Raw genomic sequence first — 19,937 nt, forward strand, 5'->3', positions numbered from 1 at the left:
CTTGAAACTGAAACAGCCCGGGCCTCGGATCTGTTGCATTTTCACTTTGGTCTCGGATACGGGCCAGATGACGGATTCAAAGCTGGTCTCTCCTCTCTTACGCTGGTGTGTGTCGGCGTCAGAGCTGGTGCGCGGGATCAAGTAACGGCTCAGAGGAACTAAAGTCATCAAGTTCAAGTCGACTGCATTAACCCAGAGCTGCTCCTGCCAACAACCTTCTTCTCTTCTGGTTGATCTAAACGGATGATTTTCCTCCAAAAATCAAAATCAGTTTTATTTAGGTTTTTTTGTTGTTTATTAATTTCATGTCACATAAAATAATGGACATAAAACAATGGAAAAGATAATAAAGCTTAATTCTTAAAAAATTAATTCTGGTTGTTCAGCTTAGGGATTAAAACAGTCTTTAAAAACTTTTCTTAAACTTTGAGACCCTTTATGTCTTAAAAATGTGTGGATAAAATCTTCTATGTTTTTTGAAAGGTTTGTGAAATCAAAAGCAATAATTTTACCAAAATTGTAGAAATATCAACTACGTTATTTTTGCCACGTCTCTAATTTACGGTAAAATTCTGACAAACACAGAAAAAACTTTTATGTTTGTTGAAAATTTTGAGCAATCAAAAGCGATAACATTGCCAAAATTGTTGATTAAAAAAAATATGTGTATATTTTTTTTCAGAAAATATCTTCAGTTATATTGACTAGTCAGGCTATAAAAAAAAGTCCATAATTTATGATAAAATACTGTAAAATTCTGTGAACCTCAGAATTTTAACAAATTTTACCGTAAATTAGAGACATTTAGTGAACGGATATTGCCGTAAAAATTTTACTGAGTTTTACCAAGTGTAAAATTCATTTGTATAAATACGGATTTTACCATATGATATAATCTGTAAAACTCTGGTAACTACAGATGTTTGTATTTTACCTTAAATTAGAGACCTTTTTTTTCTTTTTTTACAGTGTATGGCAGGTCTTCCCAAAAATACTTTAGTGGTGGTTTTAGTGTTTCACTTGTTTCAGGATGTAATTGAAGTAGAATAAACTGATGTCGGGTTTATTGTGGAACCGCTTTCACTGTTGTAGCACTTCATTCTTTCTTTTAGTGGAGCTCAAGTTTAGTTTTTTAAAAATAACAGAATGAAACAAATGGTACATATTGCATATTCATAAATCTTTGTGAAACCAAAACAATGCCCTGATTGATTCTGTGCTTTTTGCTCCTCTTGAAGGGTGAAAAAGTAAAGAAATCGCTAAGCGGTGCAGGAATCATATTTATAAGCAGCACATACTTCATGTGCTCTCGGAGTCTCTGAGCACATTTCCCTTAAATTAGCTCTCCATGTCGCTGTGGTTCTGCTTCTGATCCCTCTCAATCTCTCAATCCTAATAGCTTCTGTGATTCTCTGCTTCCCTTTGATTTATTCGCCACATTTATAGTATCAGCAGCTGAAAGCTAAATGAGCTGCGCATTCGGAGAGCTTTTATATCCACAGGTTCTTCATTCTGATGCATTTGTCTCTAATGCGTACCAGCAGACCCATCATTAAGGAGGGAAAATAAGCCTTTGTTATCTAAATGCACAGAGCCAGTCAGAAGTTTGCATACTCTCATAATTAGCTTTAATGTCTCGTTAAATTCAGGCTTTTGAAGCGAGGATGAAATGTCTCTAAATCCACAGACTCCAAATTATACCTTCAGGCTCAGGTATATTCATAAACAACAGTTAATATTAGATCAATCCAAAGAAAGAAACCTCATTGTTGTAATTATGATGCTTCTCGTGTAAATGTGCCACTCTTTAATTGGAATCGGTGGAGCTCTTTTAAACTGGTTGGTGTTCACACCAGCCCCGCTCAGTCCGCTTCACTCCAACTCCTGTCTGCTTTTGGTCTCAACTAAAACATTTTGTTTACATTTTATTTGTTCTTGTTTGGATATTTAAAATGTTTTTTGGCTCCAGTGTTAAATGTTCATTATAATTTTAAGGTTCCTGATCTTTTAGCATATGTTGTCACTATTATTATTTATTATTGAAAATGGTCTGAAAGCAACAAAATTATCGTTTATCGCGATAACGTCGTGGATAATTTGTTGTTTTCTGTAATGTTCATAGATCAAACCACTTTGAGCTCCTTTGTTCAGTTTCCAGCGCCTGATTGGTCCGATTCCCTGCAACAGCTGTTTGGAGACACAAAGCCGCCTTCCCTAGCAACTCTGGGCTCGGATGTGGCAACCTTTATGTTCCCGCTTTGTGCGACCCGGCTTCAAGCTCAGGTCTGCCGAGCAGAACCTTTGATGAGCCTTTATTAGGTTGTCATGGATATGAGCCGGAGCCCGTCGGAGGGGTCCGTTTAAAACCCGATCGTCAGGACCGCTCACTCTGGAGCTAATGAGACAAATCTGATTAAACGTGAGGAAATGCCGACGCCGCAAAGCTCCGATTCAGGTGACAGGGTTTGACTGTGTGGCCCGTTAACGCGCCAGCATTGCACCAATCGTCCCGTGTTTACAGTGAAGCATGAAGTGAGCTTTAGGATGCATTATTAATGGCTTCTTTGAAAGTCACAGGGCACGGCTGTGTAAGCGTGGGAGGCAGCTTGACTCAGTAGGGAGGAAGGATATCGCATATTCTCCTCTCGCTGCCTAATTTGAGTCTTTTCTCTCCTGGACTCATTTTTTAACTCTCTTTAGCTTCTCTGGGCTCTTCAAAGTGATTTCTCATCTCCTTCCCTTCATGTCCCATCATATCTGTCCCCACATATGTTTTATTCTCCTTTTTGCTGCTAATATCTCAATATATTACACTCCATCCACTCAACTGTGTTTCCCACAATGTGTGTGCTAACGCTAAGGTGAACACGGGGCAGAAACCTATATTTAGCAGCAGAACAAGACGGGAGAGGAAGTGAATTTAATCACTATCAGCATAATTTCCTGCAGGTTTTTTTTATTCAAGGACGTAAACAAGATAATACCTTGCAAGATTATTTACACTCCTTAAACTTTTTCGTACAATGTATCCAATGTATTTTTACAGAAATTTTATGTGATAAAACAAAATCAAAAGGATTTTAGAGAACAGGGAACGTCTTGAAGACAAGAAATGGTAGTCTGATCACTTCAATTGGACGAATGTTCCCTGATTTCAAAACAGTTACCAGCAGAGTGCAGATTTACCCTGCGGATCATCGTCATTTGTCATTTGATTAAACATAAATGAGTTTAATTCCTGTCCATGCGAACCAGGAGGAAGTTGGGATTCACCTGGTGTGCTTGACGCCACAGCAGGTGAATCGTTCAGAATTACATTTTATTGCTTATACGCAGTTATTCTCTCTGTGGGGTTTGTCTCTGCAGAACAGGTTACATGCATTCATTCTTGTTTTAAAAATAAATTGATGGGATTGACATGATTTTTTTTTACATCAACAGTCAAAATGTGCAGAATAAAGCATCTCCATGTGTAAAAAATGTCCTATTCAAGGTCCAGAACTAAATAAAAGCAAGACTTTTCAACCTTTTTCAGCCAGTTTTATACTTTCACTGCACTGAGAAGTATTGCTGGTGTAAACATTCGTCTTCCTAATTCATGTGATTGAAGGTACTAAAACTAAAACCAGAAGAAAACCTCAGCAGAGGAAGTTTAATCCAGATAAAAGCTTTCCGTTTCCCTTTTTTTTTTACACGTTGGCGCTGCATGTACGGATCTACGGCGGATGTTTCAGCCTGCGTGATTGTTTTTCTTGCCTTTTATTGGATCAAGCAGATGGTGTTGTTGTTGTTGTTGTTGAAATGTAAGTACAGGCTATTGAGGGCTTTGGCCACATTACACCAAGCAGCAAAGCCCAACAGCAGAGCTGGAGTCATGTCATGAAAAATATTCTCTTCTCACCTGAGGCCCATTAGTCTCGGCTGGCCGTTGGATTTCGACTTTTTGTGATTGATTTTGTTTTATTTTTTTCTTCTAAGAGCGCTCGATGCCAGCGCTCCAGAGGGTGTCGGCTCAGAAGTAAACACCACTTGTAAACTGTGAAATATTTCAAGGCTTTTTCTTAGAGATCAACAGAAATATGCTCCAGATTTTCTGCTGCTTCTTTTCTTTTTTTTCTTTTTTTTTGCCGCCCTTTTCTCCAGCTGGTTGTTGAAGTTCTGACTAACCGCAGTGACACATTCCCCCCGTTCTGCTCGTGCCAGCCTGTTCCCGGACCGTTCTGTCTGGATAAGGACTCCGCTGTGAAACCCCGTCCTATAGCCTCCTCTTTGTCTGCAGATTTAAGATGTCATTGAGTCACATGCAGATATTTGGTAGCGAGCTTTCCTCCCTACAGAGTCGCTGGTCCGCCTGCCAGCTCTGTGTCGTCTGGGAGACGACGGGAACGCAGCAGGTTTTCCCTGCGCAGCGTTGAATTTGCTGATTCCAGTCGGAGGTCCTAACATGCTGGCACCGGTTCAGGGATTGAGTCAGAGACGGTGCGGCCATGTTTACTTGGCAAAGACTCATCCATGCTAATACATGTCTCATCCTGACAACATGTGCAAATAAAAGAACATTTTTTGTGGTTTATTTTTATTTTTGTCCCTTATTGCTGGAATTAAAGCAGCAGTACCATGTTCTAAAGTTATTCACTCATCTAAAACATGCTTGGAGTGTTCCTTTGATTTATTCACACGTTTGAGAAATCCTTTAATCTCACATAGCAACCAGTCAGCTGTGCAAAACGCACCGTTGGACCTAGCCCCGCCTTCGAGGCGTAGCTTCTCCCCCTCTCAGCTCCTTCAGACTAGCCAGCAGCAATTAGCAAACGCCTGGTGGAACTGAGCATCATTATAGGAGCAGCTTCTCAATGAGACCCGATTTCAAGGCGTTAAAGTAGGAAGTAAATTTATTTTAAGTTATATAAAATGTACATTTTAAGAAGACATATCTTCATGAGACTGTCTTGGTCAGTCAGAGGCTTCTTCAGATTCGCTGTAATACAGACTGCTACAGGAGATCTTTCCTGCCAACAGCGTCTACAATATCTCTGAAGAATCTGAAATAACGAACTACAACAGCATTTAATTTCCCTTTGGGATTAATAAAGTGTTTTTGAATGGAATATTTGATAAATACAGCACTTTTTTTAACAACTGAAGGTAAAATAGTTACTTGATTATGGCATAAAATTCCTGGAAAATCCATAATACTGCCTCTTTAAAATTGCAGACAGGTCAGGGGTGTTTGCCCTGCACAGGGTTCAGATTTAAGCCTGCGACCTCCTCGTCCTGTGAGCCATGTGGGACGGTCGAGGTGCATCGGACTGACTCCGTCTGGGAACCGATGCTGCATCAAGGCTGCAGAATAGGATTGTGGGGGATGGTTAGCAATCAATTCGCTTCACTGTGAGCCACCAGTTGTGCCTTGCAACACAACAGGCTCGCTCCTTCCACAGCGATAGGAAACGGAAAACGTTTTGCTGTGTGCTCTCTGCGGCGCGCTCAGATCAGCAGATACTGTCGCTTTGGATGTATTATATGCTAACTCATCCATGTGCGCAAAACGGAGGCAGCATGAATTAAGTGGAAGTATTAAATGTTTTTAAAGAGGAAGCAGTTTGAACGTTTCTTCTTTATTCATTGAACACAGATAAGATGGCACCTGGAAGAGACTTTTATGGATTTTCTACTAATATGCTTAAATTGAGATAACAGCATAAATAAATGAAAATGGGTGAAATGATTCTTACATGACTTCAAACTTATTTCTGTTTTTACATCCCATTTACTGTGGAGGTTATTTTACAGGAGGAAATATCAGTTATGGAGCGACGTTAGGGCTTGACGATATGGACTTAAAGTTTTATAGCCATCTTTTGTGGTGCTGTTGTGATTAATAAAAGAGATTATAATAGTTATTCATTACTCTTTTTAGCTAACTATGGTTGTGACTGCATGGACAGAAAGTATGGCCCCACAAACAGATATATCACTCTTGGAAAAACATTTCTTTTTGTAATATGTTTTTAGGACACCTCTCCCATAAAGAAATGGGATTTGTATCACTAAAATGCTCATATTTTAAAAATTACTGATAATTATTGATACATTTTTATTGAACAGTGAAAAATTGTAAAAAAAAATAAAAATAAACAAACCCAACAGTTCCAGGAATTTTTATACTTCATTAGTTAGAATTTATCATGAAATCAATAAATCAGAATTTATTACAATAAACGATATGATAAACAATACGATAAATGCCCACCCCGATTGTTATATAGTTTTTTGTTGTTTTTCTTTCCATTTTTTCTCTTTGCATCAGGATGTCATGTCATGATGAATCTGAAAACCATCTTTCGACCCTCCACTTGACGTCTCGTGACCCCCTGGGGGTCCCCGCCCCCCACTTTGGGAACCCTTGCTCTAATAAGTCTAAAGCTGATATTGTTAAAATAGTTCCTGCAATGTTATAGCTACCAATATAATTCTAAATCCTGAAAGAAAAGAAACGAGATGCAGATGCAGAGTACCGTTTTCATGCGTTTTTTTTTTTTTTTTTAGATGTTTGCCAAGCTTTGAGCGAATCCTCTCCAACGTCTGCCGTCTCTTTCTCTCCCTTGTGTTTTTCCAGAACTCTGTGAACTTTGTGGATGACAGCTTCCCCCCAGGACCTCGCTCCGTGGGCTTCCCCGAGGGCGACAGCGTCCAGCAGCGGATCAAAAAGTGGCTGCGTCCCCACGAGATCAACTGCAGCAACTTTAAAGACAGAGGTGTGAAATGGTCCGTCTTCCGCACGCCGCGGCCCTCCGACATCCTCCAAGGGCTCCTCGGAAACTGCTGGTGAGAATCCGGAAATGCATCCGAAACGCACACATTCCCAACAAATCTGCGTCTGAAAACTGCCTGAAATTGGAAATAAAAGGTTTAGGAGACGACAAAAGAGGCACTCAAACTAAGTGAAGGAAGTAAAATGGGAAAACTGAAGAAAATAAAACAAAATGAAGAGTAGAACTGTGGCTGGACAGATGTACAGATTCACCGGACGCACTGCAAAAACACTAAATCTTGCCAAGTTTTTCAGTCTAGTTTCTAGTGCAAATATCTTAGTACACTTGAATTAAGACAAAATTAATGTACATGTAACTTTTTAGCAAGATATAGAGGCTTGTTTTAAGTAAATAATTCCTTAATATTGGTCAAAAAGTTCTAGTTCCACTGGCGCCGTTACCTAGCAACGCCAGCCCAGCCGTTACCTAGCAACGCCAGCCCAGCCCAGCCGTTACCTAGCAACGCCAGCCCAGCCCAGCCGTTACCTAGCAACGCCAGCCCAGCCCAGCCGTTACCTAGCAACCGAGTTCTAGTTCCACTGGCAGATTATTTCATTCATAAAAAGACATTTTCCCACATTGTAAGTTAACTTAGCTGCCAATGTAACTAGTGCTTTTTAATCAACATTAATAAGGAATTATTTACTTAAAGCAATCTCTTATATCTTGCTGAAGACTTACCGGTACTTGTAAGTAACTTTCTTATTCCAAGTGTACTAAGATATTTGCACTAGAAACTAGACCAAAATTACTTATAAGTAACTTTTCGTCAATATATAGGAGCTTGTTTTAAGTCGATAATTCTTGAATAATGAGGAAAAAGTACTACTTCCATGCATAAGAAGACATTTAAGTTATAAGTAATCTGTCCATTAAAAGTGTCAAATTTGGATTATTTGTTATATAATGACACTTTTATTGGATTTTTAATTCAACTTTCAATGCAGCTTTGCATTAAAAGTGTCATTATTTACTAAATAACACTTGATGAGAACAGTCATAAACATTTATGCCGTGTTTATGACAATAAACTGATTCTAATAAAGTGTTATTTTTGTGAGTTAGTTTCATCTTATTTTAAGTGTACTAAGATATTTCCGCAGAAGATTTTGTGTTTTTGCAGTGCAGAGAGATTATTGGGACACATGCTTTATCTGCGAGCCCTTCAGAGGGCCTGCTGTGAGTGTTGCCATCTTCCATCTTCCTCCACACACATAAAGGAACAGTTAAATGTCCAAATCCAACTTTCCACTTCATCACCAGGACACAGGTTATCAAACATCGCCCTCTCCAGAGGCAAATCGGTTCTGTCGCGACAGGATGTAACCCAGATTCTCACGGTCGAGGGAAGTACCGAGCGCTCCTCACCTTCGTCCTTGGAAATGGTTGCAGCTGAACTTCACAGTAACATCATCCATCGTCTGGACCAGAGGCTGCAGACGTTTTTACTCTGTCCAGCCAAAGACAAACTCGTTTAAAGCCGGAAATGTTGCAACCCTCTCTGAAAAAACAACTTGATAAATATCTACTAGAGGGAAAAGAGAACACCGTTATTTATTTTTTTATGTTTTAAAACATTTACACAAAAGAGGATTGATGATTTTTTTTTATGAGATGTTTGCAACGTAATAACGAACAAAACACAAGCATCACTGATGCTTGTGTCATTTTGCTGTGGACATTTAATGCAGGGTTTATTCCATTAAAAAAGCTAAAATCTGCATTTATTTGAAGAATTAAGGCGGCACACAGAAACCCTTTTTGCTACTAAACTGAATAAACCAACAATAGATATATTTGGAATAGGCCTTTTCCATAAAATAAGCATTTTGGCCATTTTGATATTTGTTAGCTATATTTATTATACTGACTGGAGTTAGCCAGTGTAAGACAATATGGTGGTGATACCGCGCATGCTACTGACAGCATTTAGGCTAACGCTAACATTTTGATTCATTTTAGCTTTACTCTGATCTTTGCAGACTTAATGATGTAAATCCATGTTAGTCAGCATGCTTGTGATTCTCCACATGCTTATCAATTACATTTTAGCTTACTTTAGCATTGATGCTAATTTTTAGCATGAGAACGTTGAGTTCCCACCGACGGGCAGGCCCCGTTTAAATTTCTTCAGAAATGTAGTTGTTTTTAATCTGTTATTCAGGCTCTTCTTCCATCAGATTGGTGCAAACTGCTCTTCTACCGGGAACCTCCGGTTATTCATAAAACTTCTTTAGAAATCTGAATGTGGATGCTAACATTAGCATTTTGGACATGTTTAGCATTGAGATGCTATTTAGGCTTGAATAGCTTCGCTAACAGGCTAACTCCTTTTAGCACAACATGAACACAACAGTAGTTGTTTCCAGCATCCAGTCATATAGTTTTTGTGGTTCTTTGAAGCAGAAAAATGGCTTTATTGTCCATAAATGTTGTTGCGGATGTCACATGTGCGTCAGATTTAGGGGTGTACCAGAAACACGAGAATTCAAAGGTTCTGACTCTGGACTTTTGTTTATAAGAAGAAGAAAAAAACTATTTATTTTATTGCTTTAAAATTTTTTGTGTTATTGATCAATCGTAATTGTAGCGTTAAAGTCCTGGTCGTAGTTTACTTGCTCCTGCTTTGCTTCATTCACAGGCTGCTTCAGTAGACCGAACCGCACGACTCTGGCTTTGTCATTTGTAAACTCGGTTTGGAAAATTAAAATACTGTTTGCATAGAAGTTGGCAGTGAATCAAGTGCATACAAGATTAATTAGATTTGCTCATTGACTCCAAGCTTCCTCTCTGTTTTTTGTTTCTTCTGCATTTTTCACTTTGAAATAAATTCCTCGAAAGTCGGATTGTCATGTTGTCCCCTCTTATCTCCCCCAAACGTAGAAGAATTACCATTTTCAGATGGATCTGGGTTTTTGATGAACTCATTTCTCGTGCATGCTAATGAGGAGTTGAGTCTCTGCTGCAGGGCAAATTAGCAGTAATGGGGAGTTAACCAGAAGGCGTGCAGGCCTGACTCTCGGAATGCGATTGATTTCTGAATGAGGAGAAATTATGCAGAAAGATTCATAACTGCTCAAGGTACAACTGTGGAAAATATTTTAATGCAATGATTATGGTTTAATGGCTGCTTCTTCCTGTTTCCACATCCATCCGTCAGTCACAATCTGCTCTTCACCTCCGTTTTCTCGTCCTCCAAGTTGCCGCTTCATTTTATTTTATGCTCCAGGTGACTGACGGCTCTTTGTGTTTCCAGGTTCCTGAGCGCGTTGGCAGTGCTGGCGGAGCGGCCGGAGCTGGTGGAGAGAGTCATGATCACCAGAACCATCTGCCCGGAGGGCGCCTACCAGGTCCGGCTCTGCAAAGACGGGACGTGGACCACGGTGCTGGTGGACGACATGCTGCCCTGCGACGACTACGGATACCTCCTCTTTTCACAGGTCAGGACCTCAACAGAGGGATGGATACATTTTCAATTATTAGAACAAAGCAAAGATTACAATTCCTAGCAAAAGTGGGATTTCTGTCTTCACATTTTACCACTAGAAACATTTATGCAATAGATTAGCATAAAGTATTTCATGATTGTTTATAATGTGTATATTTTTAAAACTTTTTTCAACATTTTAGTTCAAAAGTAAATTGTGAAACAAGGTAGTGGCAGTATGATGCTGTTTTGATGTGTTTTTTCAGCAGGGATATTGAATCTGTTCCGAACTGATTGAAAAATGTAACCTGTTAAAAGCTGCATCAAGTAAGATGTGTTAAAATGGCCTAGTTAAAGTCCCGATCTAAAACCAGTTACAAATCTGTGACAGAAATAAAATAAGAAAATGGAATTTAAATATGATCTCCATCCAACCAGACTGAGCTTAAGAAAAAAAAACTAGATTTATACTGTATATACTATATATATATATATATATATATATATTGACAGCATTTTTATTTTATTTGTATTATTTTATAAAGGTAAAACTTCCTAAGTAGTGGAGCATTAGTGTTTATAGCGACTCAGATGCATTTTATATAAAATTATTCTTTGAAAATCAGCATATTGAATTAGAAGTCCGCTTTGATTTACCTTCCAGCTAAATCAAAGTTTGTTTTTAATGATTGCATCATAAAAACATTTTTAAAGAAATTCTCCGCATCACCTGGGGGAGCCCTGCAGAAACCAGAGTATTTATCTGTGGTACTGAGATCAAAACAGCTCATTATTTCACTTTTATCACAAGCGAAGCTCCAAAGACCCCTCAGCAGCAACGGCTAATTAATCGGCAATGACTCTGCAAATAGAAAGTTATGCAGTATGGAAGTAGTTAATAACATAAAACATACCTGCTGGAGGAAACTGTTCGTCTCCACAGCAGGTAAACAACATTCCTTCTCGAGATGTTATCTTGTAGAAACCGTGTTTGCACAATCAGGCGCGACGAGGAAATTCCTTCGCCATGGCGACAGGGTATGTAGGGAGTGCTACCTTGCACCTTTTATCTGCGTATCGTTTTCATAAACCTTTGTACATGTCATTCATTGACAGATTGCCTGACCGGAATTGAGAAAATTCCCAGAAAACAGAGATAACATTCACTCTGTTTCCTCCTGGTTTCCCTCCAGGCTCAGAGGAAGCAGCTCTGGGTGGCTCTGATCGAGAAGGCCCTGGCCAAACTCCACGGGTCCTACTTCGCCCTGCAGGCAGGGCGCGCCATCGAGGGCCTGGCCACTCTGACCGGGGCGCCCTGCGACTCCCTCATGCTCCAGGTCAGCTCCACTAATCCCCGAGAGGAACCCATCGACACCGACCTGATCTGGGCCAAGATGCTGAGCTCCAAGGAGGCTGGGTGAGAGCTGGGCGGGGCTACTGACCGCACAGGAAGTAGTTCATGACGCTAGTTAAGATCCAGGGTTCCTGCAAGAGCTGGAAAACCTCAGGAATGCTTTTCAATTGAGCAACAGTAGACATTACTTCAAAGTATCGACCCTTTACACGTGACGTCACGTTCTCCAGAACTCCGCCCACTCCACCATGATGGACGTCCAAACAACCAATAAGATCCTTTAAAGTCAGAATACAGAGATCTGTAACATAATATCGCTTCTATTTAGTTGATTTCACTTTAAAATGGTCATAGGATGCTGCGACCGGCCAGCTGCAAAACAGACTAGGATGTAAACCAAACTGATCATTTTATTTTATCACTTTAAATGAGGAAAAATTGATGGCAGCTGTTAATAATAATGACTGTTAAATTAATTGGATTTGCAGCAAACGCTTTTTATAAGGTAAGAAGATTAACATTCATGTACTTTATAATAATTATGATTAGAAAGATATTGCATTATGGAGATGGTATGTCTAACTATTGGTAACCATGGAGACAGTGCTGCAACGTCATGTAGCCTAGCGTATGGGGGAAAAACTGGTTAGCATCTCGTCTTTTGGACGTCTAAGTTTTCTCCGGTGTAAAGAAAAACGCTGTTTATGACGTAGTCATATAAATCATGTGGTGTGAATTCAGGCGAAGTCGGAAATTTGATAAACGCGTCAGGAGGGAGGAGGAACGGGTCGGTTTCTAAGCTAGCCGTTTCCAGCTTTTGTAAATCCCACCGTTTATGAGCCCCAACCAGGTGAGTTACGTTCACAGACAAATTGTCAAGTAGAAGCCATGAATAAACTGGCAAAAATAACTGAGGAAAACAATTTCAGTCGCTCTGTTCAGTACTGTCGTCCCTCATTTCCGGCGTCCATCATGGCGCCTCGAATGATTGAGTGACGTAGCTGCAAAGGATCAATAGATGGATTATTAGTCAAAGTCACGTTGCGTCATCCGCCGTTCTACTGCGCATGTTTCCTTCTGAAGGCAGGCAAGAATATTTTATTCTATCTACTTAAATTATTTACAATCAGGCTAATAATTCAGAGATTTTTTTGTAACTTTCTTGTTCAATAAATTCAAACAAAAGCCGCTCGTCCAGTTGGACGTTCCATGAAAAGGACAATCTGAGTCCACTGAATTATTGGCGACAGCATTTTATTCCACCTAGGAAGGAAAAATAGTTGAATAGAGAATCGCTGGGATGGAAAACGGAGACAGTACACAGTTAGCTGCATCAGTAACTCTATCAAGGGCTCTGTCCATGAAAGAGACAAGGTTAAATACATAATTATTATTGGGGCATCTGGGTCCTCTGTGGCTGAAGAACAGAGAGAACATGGAGTTACTGGCAGCAATAACTCATCTGATGGCTCCTTCCAGGAAGGTGACACGTCCAGGCGCAGAAACATCCCAGGAGGCGAGAAAACAACTCGCTACTGTCAACAATAGCAGCAAATAATAGATAAATGTATAGATAGAGAGGAGTTGGAGCAACTCTAACTACAACCTGGTCTGTCTACTGGGAACTTGTTCACCTGATAACTGGAAGATCTGCCTCCTGTTTTATTTTATAGTTGGGGAAAAAAGTATTTTACATAATATCCCCCATTTTAATAGCTACAGCTGAAAGGAATCTGCATTAACAATAAAGATTTGTTCGGTGTTGACTAGTAAGTTTGCATAATTTTCACAAAAAGAGTGATCCCGAGAACTGAGCCCTGAGGAACGCCAGATGGACAGACTGGTATTGGTGAAATAAACCAGCTGATCCCTGCAGAATTATCTAACTGGACCAGACTACAGGGGAAAAACTAAGTTTATAGATTTACACAGGGCTGCCCAAACTGTGGCCTGGGGGCCGTTTGCGGCTCTTGGAATGATTTTGTGCGTCCCGAGTTCAAAGTTCAAGAATAGCTCAGATTTATTTCACCAGATTGTAAATGGTGATGCAATTAAAACCAATTCAAGAAAAAAATTCGCTGAACAAAAAAATTATGCAGGAAAAAATTAATTTGCTTTCATTTTAATTTGGCAGCACATAAGACAACAATCAGTAACTCTTACTTCAAAGTAAAATGGTGGATTATTATTAAAAAATAAGGCTTGTATCATATTTTATTAGCCTTGAATGCAATGTAGAGATTCTTTCTGTGTATAAATCAGGTTAGTAGGTTTTATTAAAATATGTTTTCACAGTAGAATTGGTTTTGCATTTTTCAAAACGAGATAAAATTTTTGTTTCACGCGACTTTTTAGCTCAACAGTTTGGATGCTCTAATAGAAACACACTGGGGCAATAAATCATGGTTCTATAAAGCTAATGTTTTGTTGTTGTTTTCCGGTGTAAGCCTGTAATAATTAGCATTCAGCTAAGATCAGTTCGAAGGATGTGTGTTTTTATTTGTTAGGTTTCTAATGGGAGCTTCGTGTGGAGGCGGGAACATGAAAGTGGACGACGCCGTTTATGAGTCTTTGGGTCTGAGGCCCAGACACGCCTACTCCATTCTGGATGTTCGAGACGTTCAGGGTTACAGGTAAAACCTCTCTGACTGCGCTCTTCATCCTTCTTTCTCCTTCTGTTGTTTTTCCACCATTTATTCACTGAATTGTGCGAAATTTGTTGCTTTCTCTTTGAAAATCCTTCTTCTGTTACTCGTGGACGAATGACTTGATCACCCTTGAAAACAGATGCACATCACTTCACATTAATCATTGCGATCATTGGTGGATAGTTCATCACGAAATGAAAGCCTCTTCTGTCTCGAAAGAAGCTTAAAGTGCCAAAAATTATCACATTTAATCTGCTCAAGTGCCACATGTGGTCACTTCAATTTACTCTGAAAATAAAAGGCTGAACAGCAAATCGTTTTGGTTTCAGGTCATAGAGGAAATTACAAAGACGCTTCAGAATTGATTGAATCTCCATTTGCTGCAACTCGGATTCTCCATTTTGGGTTTTTAGGATGTTTCTTAGTGAGGCTGTGGAACTAAAGGTGCATTCACACCAATTTTGTTTAGTCCGCTTTAATCCAACGCTGGTCCGTTTGCGTAGAAAGTCCGGTTTGTTTTGGGAGGCATGAATAATCGAACACTGATGTGGACCAAAACACCCACAAACCGAGGTGTCGGTTCGGTTGAAGTGAACTCTGGTGCGGTTCAGATTCGTATGTGAACACCAAGTGAACTGGAGAGTGCTTTGATCTAAAGCACAATGCATTCTGGGTAAATGCAACCAAAACAAACATGCAAGTCTAACGCTAGCAGGAGAAATGGCTCCTGGATTTTTACCAAACACAAAAGAGAAATCCTACGACTGCTAAAATCTATTTGTCTTCATTTGGTGGAGAAGGAAGTTGTGCCGGATTTCTTGTTGTTTCCTTCAGTGGTTTTTAGTGCAGCGCCCCCTCAGGCGAGGAGGGGAACAGGTTTTCCAATTGGTTTAGTTGGTTTGTCTCATTTCGGAGTGAAAGCAAACCTCAGCAGATGAAAATCTAACAAATGTTAGCTATAGTCCACAATCGAACCGAGTCTATCAGGTGTGAAAAGAAGCTAACGAAGCTGTTTTGCAGGTTGCTGCGGCTGCGTAACCCTTGGGGTCGCTTCTCCTGGAACGGCAGCTGGTCGGACGAGTGGCCGGACTGGCCGCAGCACCTCCGGCACGAGCTGATGGCTCACGGCAGCAGCGAGGGCGTCTTCTGGATGGAGTACACCGACTTCATAAAGTAAGAATGATTCTACATAAAGACACCCTGCTGTAGGCAATTTTGTTATTGTTGTTTTCCAGGATTAAACTTGTACCAACTGGATAGCGAAGTATAAGCTTCCACTGAAGGTTTATTTAGTTAAAGTGTTTAAAACTTCATTCTGCTTTCTGTGTTTTGGTTGATGATGTCAAAAGTGGGACAAAAATAAGCATGGAAGTCTTTAAAAATGCTTCAGTTTTTCATTAGGTATCTTCAAGGTTTTGAAAGTGCTTGATTTTTGTATAAAGTCCTTGAAAGTCTTGATATTAAAACAGCACAGTTCTGTAATAAAATGAAATATAAAATTTGGAAATTACTTCCAAATTTCTACTTCTGGAAATAATTTCCAAATTTAGAAGCCTAAATGTGGAAATTATCTATTGTTGAAAATATATTTTCATAAACCAAATAAAAAAATTACCCATTTTTTTTCTCAGACTGAAGTTAAATCAGACTAATTTGTCCCTGTTTTAGATTAATTAGAATTACCAAAATTATTTTATGACATTCAATTTTGTTGACCAAATACTATCATAACACATTATTATTAACAGTAATAAATTATATCATGTAATAGTGAATAGTCTTCTTGAGTTCGTTTGTATTGTTTTTATCTGGAAAAGTTTGAAAGCTGACCTTCAAATGTTTGAAAATGTATGAATTTTACTGTGGGAACAGCGTAAAAGCTTTGAGTGCAGGTAATAAACATGGAAATAAAAGCACAGATTTATTCAAATTGACCTCTTGTGATGTCACAAGAGGCTTAAGGCAGCTTGTTCTTGGGAACGTAGATTTTATTTTTACTGGTTTTGTTTTACAACTGTATTATGACACAAATGGAAAACCTGACCTTGACATGTTTACAGCTGGCTTTAAGCGCTCATCTGTCTGGAACGGTTTGAAGAGCGGTGTCGGCTTTAATCTTGACTTAATGTTTCATTTCTGCCAAACAAAACTCATTTAAAACTCAGCTGTCACATGACTTGGTGCAAAAATAGACAACTTGTAATGTTAGATAAATATCTACGCTTGGAAATTTTTAAGGAACCACAATTTTATTTGCATTTTTAGGATTCAAAATAAACATAAATATAAGATTTTTAGTGTTTTTTTTCCTGTGGGATTAAAAAATAAGAAAAAAAAAATTAACAATCATCATTTGTGGAAATTTATTACAAATATTGCAAGGAAATAAAATCAACTAAAACTTACATTTGTTATTATATTTATATTTAAAAACATAAGTTTTTTTTAAATAATTTTAACCAGCTTTAAGAAACTCTGACTGCTGCCCCCTAGTGGCTCCCAGGAGTCACTGCATCCTGTTGAACCGATACTGAATCAGGATTCAGGTTTGTGCAGTGAGCTGTCATTGCTGTGGCATTTACAGTCACTCTGACGAACTGTGTTTTCTCTCTTCATAAAAGCTGAGTCAGCGTGTGTGTGTGTGTGTGTGTGTGTGTGCGAGACTGCTAATGCATCGCTAACCCACTTCTTCTTCTTGTGTTTACACCAACACTGTGCGGCCATAAAGGCAGTAATTCCCAGCAGCAGCAGCCGTCCCTTAGCGCTGACGCCCCGTAACAGCTGATGTCGAACAGATTCTTACTAGAAAAACATCAGCGTTGCTTTATGATGACGTGATGGCAGACATTTAAAAATCTCTGCAGAATTAATTTCCCAGCTGGTTTTCACACCAAGCAACATTGTTTTTGTGGATTTTCGGAACATTGTGTTCACTGAATGTCATTATACACACACACACACACACACACACACACACACACACACACACACACACACACACACACACACACACACACACACACACACACTGGGATGTTATTGTCTGATTTCGATGGTTGCCTTGGTTGCAGCCAGAGGCTTAGATTTGTCATGCCTCTCAGTGATTGTGAAATCTTTTCCATATTGAAGTTAATCCGGTCTTTTAGTCGGATGAAACATTAAGTATCAGATTGCGGTTGTGTTTTTTTTGTCTGGTCGATCATGTGAGTCTGAATCTCTTCTTCCCATAAAGTTCACCATCTTGTTCCTCTTTGTCATGAAGCACCAGATGTAAAAAGCATTTATTCCCCTTCAGACTCTCATGTTTTTTATGTTTCCACCTTAAAATCTGTTACGTTTTACTGGGATTTTGTCATAAACTAAAAACACACTCATGCATATTTCTGAATTTGAAGGACAATAATATTTATCAAAGTGTTATGATGGACTTAATGCTGTTTGTCTGCCATGTGTGGCAGGTTTGTGATGATATTTCTATTTTCTGATTAACTCTAAAGTTCAGGGTCTAAATGCTGTCCTTCCTTCCTTCTTTCCTTGTTTCCTTCCTTCCTTCCTTCCTTCCTTCCTTCCTTCCTTCCTTCCTTCCTTCCTTCCTTCCTTCCTTCCTTCCTTCCTTCCTTCCTTCCTTCCTTCCTTCCTTCCTTCCTTCCTTCCTTGTTTCCTTCCTTGTTTCCTTCCTTCCTTCCTTCCTTTCTTCCTTCCTTCCTTCCTTCCTTCCTTTTTTGTGCCCTTCCTTCCTTATCTGCCTCCTCTCTTCTGTCCTTCCTTGTTCCTTATTTCGTCCATTGCATCTTTCCCTCTTTCCTTTCTTGTCTCCTCTCCTTTGTGTCCTGCCTTTCCTCCTTCCTTCTTCGTCTCCTATATTACTTATTTTTTCTTTATTTCATCCTTGCCTTATTTTTTCCTTTCTTCTTTCCTCTATTTCTTCTTTGTGTCCTTCTTTCCTTTATCTCTTACTTACTTACTTACTTACTTACTTACTTACTTACTTACTTACTTACTTACTTACTTACTTACTTACTTACTTACTTACTTACTTACTTACTTCCTTGTCTCCTATATTTATTATTTGTGTCCTTCCTTCCTTCCTTTCTCCCTAACTCACTCACTAGTTTAAGGCAAAGGGGTCCAAAGTGCGGTCTGGGGGCCACCTGTGGCCCTTGGACTCATTTTGTGCGGCCCCCAACTGGAATTAAAAAAATGACACATTTGTCAAAAAATTTAAATTTTGAAAAATTTATTCTGAGATTAATCACAAAAATTTTTAGCAGAAATGTACTCCTTTTTCTATCTACACTTTTGTAAAAAAATCCCTTTTAAGTTTTTAATCTACAATAAATACCAGGTGACTTTATTTCCTTGATTTTAGGTTATTTTTTGGTCCATGACGACTGTTGAGTCTAAAATTTTGGCCCTCATGACAGAAAGTTTGGACACCCCTGGTTGAAGGGAGAAAGACAAAACAGCCACGAGTCCGTTTCTTTTTCACACGTTGAGTTCAGCGCGGCTGTTTCGAAACGTTTCGGTCCAGACGAGAACAGCGTCGCCCCCGTTTGGTTCTGCTCCACATTCCTCCCGACAGACAGACCTGCTGCCTGCATCTGTTTTGACACTTTTGTCTCGGAAACTGTAAGAGCTTGTCATGTTGATGAGCAATTTGGCTCCACTGATGAGCATCAGGTGGACAGATACAGTTGATGTTGATCAGCGCTGGCATCCTGGAGGCCAAAGGAGGCGATAAAACTGAAAGGGAAAGAGAAACCCAGAGATGTGTTCGCCTGCAGATCAAGATTTAAAAGAAGATTGGAAAAAAAACAGGAATGTTAGAAAGGCAACTAACAATTATTTTAGCTCGATTCTGATTATTCTGACGATTAATCGATTAAGGATGAGAAATTGGTCAATTACTAATTTTCCAAACACGTTTTTGTTTTCCTCGTCTCCTCCAGATACTTTGACTCAGTCGACATCTGTAAGATCCACTCCGACTGGCAGGAAGTGCGTCTGCAGGGCTGCTTCCCCAGCAAAGCCAGCGGCCCGGTCACCGTCACCGCCCTCACCGTGTTGGAGCGCACCGCCCTGGAGTTCGCTCTCTTCCAGGAGGGAAGCAGGTAACCTCACCCCCATCATCATCCCTTCAACCTCACCCGAGCTCCGTCTGACTCCGCCCCCCCGCTGCCTCGTCTCCAGGCGCTCGGACACGGCCGACAGCCACCTGCTGGACCTCTGCATCATGGTGTTCCGCGCTTCATTCGGCAGCGGCAACAAGCTGACCCTGGGCCGCCTGTTGGCCCACAGCAAGCGAGCCGTCAAGAAGTTCGTGGGCTGCGACGTGATGCTGGAGCCGGGGGAGTACGCCGTCGTCTGCTGCGCCTTCAACCACTGGCAGATGAACGTGAGCGGGACGGGAGCTCCGCCCACGCCCAGTAAGACTTCCTGCCACGATATTAAATTCTGATGAATCGTTCCGGAAGTTATCGCGATTAATGACAATATTGTTCAACCAAGAACACATTCTTTCAATAAACTTTAAATTCTGCTGAACATTTAACACTGGAACTGGAAGACATTTTAAATATCCAAACTAAATAAATGAAAGAGAAATAAATATGATGAATCATGAGCACTGCAAAAACACAAAATTTTAATTTTTATCCAGTTTCAAATGTAGATAACTTATTACACTTAAGAAA

At 39.8% G+C, this 19,937-nt stretch overlaps 1 protein-coding gene across 3 annotated transcripts in view; it reads left to right on the forward strand.

Moving 5' to 3' along the window:
* Window positions 1-19,937, forward strand: part of capn15 (calpain 15) — a 54,688-nt gene that overhangs the window by 27,903 nt on the left and 6,848 nt on the right. For all 3 annotated transcript variants that reach the window (XM_008436407.3, XM_008436406.3, XM_008436405.3), the window contains 7 exons: window positions 6,620-6,828; window positions 10,072-10,255; window positions 11,436-11,659; window positions 14,104-14,229; window positions 15,265-15,417; window positions 19,194-19,355; window positions 19,435-19,670. In XM_008436407.3, coding sequence (XP_008434629.1) covers window positions 6,620-6,828; window positions 10,072-10,255; window positions 11,436-11,659; window positions 14,104-14,229; window positions 15,265-15,417; window positions 19,194-19,355; window positions 19,435-19,670 — 1,294 coding nt within the window. The remainder of the gene's footprint in view (window positions 1-6,619; window positions 6,829-10,071; window positions 10,256-11,435; window positions 11,660-14,103; window positions 14,230-15,264; window positions 15,418-19,193; window positions 19,356-19,434; window positions 19,671-19,937) is intronic.

Source organism: Poecilia reticulata, chromosome 19 (assembly GCF_904066995.2).
Source record: "Poecilia reticulata chromosome 19, P_reticulata-male-v2, whole genome shotgun sequence".
NCBI lineage: Eukaryota > Metazoa > Chordata > Actinopteri > Cyprinodontiformes > Poeciliidae > Poecilia > Poecilia reticulata.